Source organism: Cryptomeria japonica, chromosome 1, assembly GCF_030272615.1.
Source record: "Cryptomeria japonica chromosome 1, Sugi_1.0, whole genome shotgun sequence".
NCBI lineage: Eukaryota > Viridiplantae > Streptophyta > Pinopsida > Cupressales > Cupressaceae > Cryptomeria > Cryptomeria japonica.
This window is the reverse complement of record NC_081405.1, coordinates 559,133,919-559,140,904: the sequence shown is the minus strand read 5'-3', so window position 1 is coordinate 559,140,904 and position 6,986 is coordinate 559,133,919. Positions and strand designations below refer to the sequence as shown.

General features: G+C 36.1%; 1 protein-coding gene across 1 annotated transcript; it reads left to right on the top strand.

The window, feature by feature from the left end:
- The first annotated feature begins 342 nt into the window (after positions 1 to 342).
- Positions 343 to 1,794, top strand: LOC131056912 (probable UDP-glucosyl transferase 73B6). Its single transcript, XM_057991185.2, has one exon. It carries the CDS (start codon positions 343 to 345, stop codon positions 1,792 to 1,794), a length of 1,452 nt encoding a protein of 483 aa, XP_057847168.2.
- Positions 1,795 to 6,986: the final 5,192 nt, after the last annotated feature.

Sequence of the window (6,986 nt, the reverse complement as noted above, 5' to 3'; positions counted from 1 at the left end):
AGAAACGCATCTTCTGTCGTCTCCGTAATAACCATATCTGCTGTCGTTTATAAAAACTCATTTGGATTTTAGCGGTTAAAGTGCCCCAGTTCGAATTGACTACCTTTGCAATTCTTATCACATTTCTGGATTTTTTACTGTGTTTTCTTCTTGCACGTCTCCTTGACCAAACACTTGTGTATTGCCTTGGGTTCACTAAACTTTGTAATGGAGTATGACAGGTAAGGGTTGGATTGTGCACCTTGCTCATCAACGTTAAAAGAGCACTGCTATGTACAATACCCAACACAAAGAAGGAAGTTCACCACAGCCATGAATACCCAGCAGAAACCCCACGTCGCAATGGTGACCTTTCCTGCAATGGGGCATTGCATCCCATCTCTTGACTTAGCCAGATTGCTCGCTTCACACTCTCTCGCCGTCAGCTATATCACCACTCGTACCATAGCACAGCGTCTACAAGGTCTCATGGACGAATCCAGCCAGCATATTCAGCTGGTCGGCCTAAGTCCTCCCAACGCCATTGAAGGTATGCCTGAGGGACGCGAAAGTATGGATCTTATACCACGGAAATCTGCGTCCGTCGTTATTTCCTTCGTCGAGAGCCTTCGAGACCCTTTCGAACGGTGGGTCGAAGAGCAGGGCAGTCGTCGACCCGTGTGTATATTTAGCGACCTGTTCATCGACTGGACTGTGCACTCTGCGGAGAGATTTGGAACTATTAGGGTCATTTTTGCCCCTTGTGGGGCTTTTGGGACCTCTGTATTTCACGCCATCCTTGGCTCCATAACCACAAACACGCTGCGGAAGGAGGGTGATATTGTTATACTCGATGGTATTTTATCATCTGCAATCAAATTTACCAAGGAACAGATGCCTGAGAGATTTCTTCAACTAGATCTAGCTGACCCAAGTATAAGGTTTTTAATGGGGACGATGCGGTCAATTAGTAAATGCTGGGGAATGCTCGTCAACACGTTCGACGAGCTCGAGCCTCGTTATCTTCAGCACTTGAAAAACATACTAAACGGTAAACCCCTTTGGTCTGTTGGTCCCGTTGTTCCTTTGGGTTGTATTGCTAATACGAGGGGGAAAACAGCGGACATTAGCGAGCATAAGTTAGTGCAATGGCTAGATTCTAAGAGCCCGTCTTCGGTTATCTATGTTTCATTTGGAAGCCAGGCTTTTCTTTCACAAGAGCAGACTCAGGTACTGGCGAGGGGTCTTGCAGCCAGCCATCAGCCTTTTGTTTGGTCCATCAAAGTTTCCCCGGAAACTGTATCTGCAGACTCAAACCAAGAAGAATTTTGTACTTCGTACCTTCCAGAAGGGTTTATGGAGAGAGATAATGGATTGGTCATATGGGGATGGGCACCACAGCTTGTCATTTTGTCCCACCCATCTGTGGGTGAGTTCATGAGCCACTGCGGGTGGAATTCGACTCTTGAAAGCATTTTGATGGGCGTCCCAATGGTCACATGGCCGATGTTCGCAGAACAACATTTTAACTCTAAGCTGGTGACTGAGGAACTGGGCATTGGTGTCCAATTTTGCCAAAACCTGGATGCGATTCCTTGTGAGGACAAGGTGGAGGAATCTGTAAGACTTGTCCTCTGTACTGACGAAGGTACAGAGATGAGGAATCGTGCTTTGAAATTTCAGAGAATGGCTAAACGATCTGTAGGAGGAGGGTCTTCGACCTTAAATTTACAAGCTTTTGCTATTGAGATGCATAAGCTCATGAATTTAAAAGGTGAAGATAGGATTGAGGATGGATATGATGTAAATGTCTGATTTATTGTGTAGAAGTAATGTCTGATTCAGTTATCTTTCTTGTAGAAAACGCACTTCATGGTTGTCAAACGTATCTCTTTATTTTTAATTTGCACTCGAGCTTTTAAAGAATTCCTAATTGTGTTCTTCATACTGTAGAAAAATACATGGCTCAAAATCTTTAGATTCGTACATTTCTCGTTGTATAAATGATTCCTTTTCTTTCTCGGCCTTAAGCTCTTCTCTCTCTCTTCCCTATCTATAATTCATCACTCCACTTATTTGTTTTTTAAAATTATCTGTGATTCACCAGTCAAAACTAACATTATGAACAAAAATAAAATAATTTACCACATAGTTTTTACTTGTTAGATTCACTAAGATTTTATGTCATATTTCATTTTGTGTGCCCTTTAAGGCCTCATTCAGTACTTGGACTCATGAGTTCGCTTCTGCCAATCTGGAATCCAACTTGTACATGTCGTAAAAGCTCTCAAATCTGTGCATGAAGATCCCTTCTGTTTGATAGCATTTGTAGCCATATCCTTCATTTTTTCTGCGCGCTCTTTCAATTTTGTCTACATTGCGACAGCCTCCTTTACCTTTTCCTCATTTGGCATCCTATCTCTGTGTTGGCAGAACTGAGTTCCTACCCCTAACTCTGCAGAACTGAATTCAATTTTTGCTTTTGTTCTCCTTTCGTCATGCATGACGAAGTTGATGTCAGAGATGAGAGCACTAATTTCACTGAAAATAGACCGACGGCAGCTCCTGACTCACAAGTCGTGATGCTCGAGGAAATGGACGAAAAGCGTAATAATTGCCACACATTTCGCACTGATGATGCATGTGAAATAAAAATTCCTTCAAGCTTGTAATTTTTTCGTTGTTTGTTGTAAGGGAGAGGACAAGACTCTGGTGTGGGTGTGGGCTTCTGTAGATGTTGGAATGGACTATGCGGGCCTCAGTATTTAATACACTTTACTCGAAAATTGGTTTTTTTTTATAATTTTAAGCATAGATTTTTAGAAGATTAAGATTAGCACGTGTATTTTAAGATGTCCACTTTAATATGTTATGGTTATGTAGATAGTAAATTATATGTGGGAGAAATTTTTTTATAGGATAGATTATGGAATTGATTAAAATTTCATTATAAAATTTTGAAATACAAAACATGAAATTAATTAGAAGATATATACAATCTTTATTTATATAAATAGCATCTAAAGGTAATTACATGTATTATACTTACAATATTATTATTATTATTTTTAATCAATATTATACTTACTATATTGTTATGGTTCCCCCCATCCATGTATAGCCTTTTTAGGCTCTACTTGCTATCATAGGCACACCATTATGTCTTTGTTCCATTTTTGTAGCTTTCAGTGGTTTTATGTGTGTCTATATTTTTATTTCAGTAGTTTATGTTGTTTTTTATTAGAGTCAAATTGATTTTGAAGGGACCCAGAAACCCTTTACAAAAAAGAACAACCAAAACTAGGAGAGAACTAGACAAAAACCAACAATTGGCTAATAGCAAAACAAAAGGGAAACCAAAGGCTTGATAGACCCAACAACCTATTGAATATTCTTTAACATTTTTGTAGCTTCTACATTCTTTCAAATTAAACCTTCATTAAAATTCAAAACATCATTCAAAATATTGGTTTAATCACTCTTACCCTTATCATGGCTATGCATTCTAGTAAAGGGGCTAATAATAGAACTTGTGCTCATGCCATGTTAATCTCCAGCAACATTCTTTCCTTCATTCTCCACAAAAGCAAAAGGGGGGTTAGAGTTACTCTTTGACAAACCTTTGAGGGACTACACCTTATCATTCAATTGTCTCAGACTATCGGAGCTATTCTACATAGCGGTTCTACTCACAACCATAACAATCCTAATTTTATCATGGATCTTATCAATGGTCTCTTCTAGAGACCTGATCTTTTCCTCATGATCTATTTTCATATTTTTTACATCCTTAGCCACATTTTGGATAAGGGAAAGCATTTTATCTACATTGTCCAAAGAAGGGGTCCTATTCAAATTATTCTGCCCCAATTTCACTTTCTCTTTAAGCGTATTAACTCTATCCTTAAGCAAGTTTATTTCAGACACCATCCATTTAAAAAGGTTGTTTTGTCCCTCCATCATATCCTTGACCACTACTAGCATGTCCCTTATTCTGGTGGTAGAGGAACCCTTATCCATTCCCACGGGGGTACCTTTCTTAGATTCAATTTGGATATCAATGTGAATTTCCATACCCTATGGACCCATCCTAGAAACAGGGATATTGACCTTGTCCCCTACCCCCTCATCCATTTTCTTTTTATATTCACATTTAAATTCTCTAAAGTCATTTTGTCATGGGGGAAACTAGTCTTCCTTATATCCCCAATTACAAAATGAGACAAATTAGGAACATTTTTCTTCTTTTCATTCTCTTTTTTGTACTTTGGAGATTTAGAAGATTCCTTCACTTGATATTATTAGAAAAAATAGAGGTTAGTGAATCCAGAACAAACTCCTTCGAGGGCACACAATCTTAATCTTCTTTATTTGTTTCATACCCATGAGGCCAATTGGGGGCAAAAGTATCCTTGTTAGGTCATTTGTGATTCCCAATATGGAAGAATGCTTCATTTTAGAGGGGACATCATCAGAGTCAATAGAGAAATTAGAGAAATACTAGTAAACATTAGAGGCCAACTCAAATTTGTATTTAGAAGAAGATAGATTGGGCTGAATAGATAGATCTTTAGCATGTTCTATGATAAAGAGAATGAGACCTTCATGGAGAGCTGATGAATTGAGGTTATTTCTATGTACATTAATCCTATGGCCAAGCGAAGAGAGAAGATAAAAGGGCATAAAGATCCATCTATCATGCCTAAAATGATTCAAAATAATGAAATAATAGATAAGCAGGCTTGTAAAGTGGTCGTAAAGGGTTAAGTACCTCATGATCACTTCAAAAACTTCAACCAAAAGGGGTTTGATGGATGCATGTTCATATCCTCCAATAGTTTTCATCTCAACCCTTTTCCATTTGCCTTCTTTGAAGAAGATATTAACTACTTCATCAAATGTCTTTCGATCCCTATAAACTTTCCTACCCTCCACGAACATTCCATTGATTTTAGCAATGGGGTTTTTAGTGACTAATTTCAACCTTATATGCACACAAAATCCCATTATCCCACCCTTCCTAAAAAACATTGGTTACCAGAGGGTCGTGGCCATGGAGTTTCCCCAGATAAGGAGTAATACCTTTTATCGATAGTTTATCCCAAATAGTATGTTTGTTCTGCCATTTCTCATAAGAGGTGGCTTCCACCCTATTTCTCTCATCACCCATAATATTTCAATAGCTAACAAAAAACCAAGAACCATCCAAGGGAAAAGTAAACCCCAGAAAGCAAGTGAAAACCAGATTGGCAAACACCTCAGGTCTAGAAAACTTATAAATTAATGTCCTACCTTTTCCTTCCATAATGGGGATCAAACATCTCATCCTTCCCAACCGCAGAAGCCAACTGTAATGAGCCATCATTACAAAGAGAGTCGTCCAATTAGCATAATTGATTATCATCAGCAATGAGATTTTAATTTCTATGGAGATGCCATCATAAGTCCCCCACCATAAAATATGAGGTTGATTGACACCAATGTTAGCAAAACCATCAACAACTTTATTACCCTCGCGAAATACATGAGAGATTTTATAATCTTCAAAAGATTTAAGCATTTCAATGCTATCAAGTATTAAGATTTTGATTATCCAACTAAGAGCTTGAAGACCCCTTAGATAGTTGATAATGTTTAATGAGTCACTCTCTAGCCAAAGCTTTCGATAGTCATTAGAGACTACCAACTTGATTCCAACATAGGCTGCATTTACCTCGACATAATAGTTTGTCATGATTCCCAAAGGGAAGGCCACAACCAAGACAAACCTACCATTATGATCAGTAGTTTATGTTGTTACTTATGCATGAATCTATACTTAATTAGCTCAAATTTAAATCAACCAGTCCATCTAAAAATGATTAGAAACCATGTTGTTTGACTCTTTTTTATTAGAGTTAGTCAAGCATAACACCTTTGGTCTATTCATGTTCCAAAGTTTAATGGAAGAGAGGTTGACTTTGGTTAAATTAGTAGTTAGATTTGTGCATCACTTTTCCATATTAAACAATGATTTTTTTTATTTAATCATGTTTTTTTTGTTCACTATGACACTTATTATAATATGATCTCGTCCCTGGTAAATAAGATCTGAAATGAATTAATTTGTTAGCCAATTCAATGTTTAGTAGATTTCTTAAGTAGATGAAATATTTTCAATTATGGTTTATATATTGTATTTACATTTTTCTTAATAAATACCAAGAGAAGTGCTTAGATATAATGGTACTTCATAAGATTTGATAGAATATATCAAAATCTTAGATTTCTTTTGAATCCACTACCATGAAAACATATTAATTTTAATAAATATTTTTACATTTAGAATTTGTTAGGTCAAAATTAAATGTGTAGCTTATTTCTATTTGGAAAGAGAGTAAGACATGTCATTTCCAATAATCCTTAGTGCATGATTAACCAAATTGGGAACACTCATTATTTTTGTCACTCTTGTTTTCTATTTGTAATATTTCCTTATTAATTCATAACTCATGATATCCATTTTGTAGTCACATCAAGAACAATGTTGAGTACTTTCATTTTTCATTACTATAATTTTAAATAGTGTTTGCATAATGATTATTTCTTTGTTATTAGTTTTGGTGGTGTGAGTCTTATTTGAAATATTATTAGTTGTATTCGGGAGTATTTTTAGTTATTCTTCTTTTATTTCAACCTCTTTGTAGTATAGTTTGTATTTAGCCTATATATTATAATGATCTTCTAATGTGACTTCTACATACATAGTGGCTATAATGCTTCCCATGTGTATATTAACTTCTAACAATTAATATATCAAAGTCTTTATTTTAATGAAAGATATTTTGCTAATATTTTAATATCTTGAGGAGAATTAAATTTTCCCATTATATTTGTATTTTCATTTGTGAGAATATGTTACATGTACTATTATATTTACTCACATTATTAGCATTTCTTCCAATTGGATGATATTACCTAGTTGTCCATATACAAGTCTATATTATTAGATGGGGAGAATCTATGTT

What these genes read in the sequence shown, in the direction of transcription:
- LOC131056912 (XM_057991185.2), top strand. Translation starts at nt 343, where the DNA reads ATGGTGACCTTTCCTGCAATGGGGCATTGCATCCCATCTCTTGACTTA.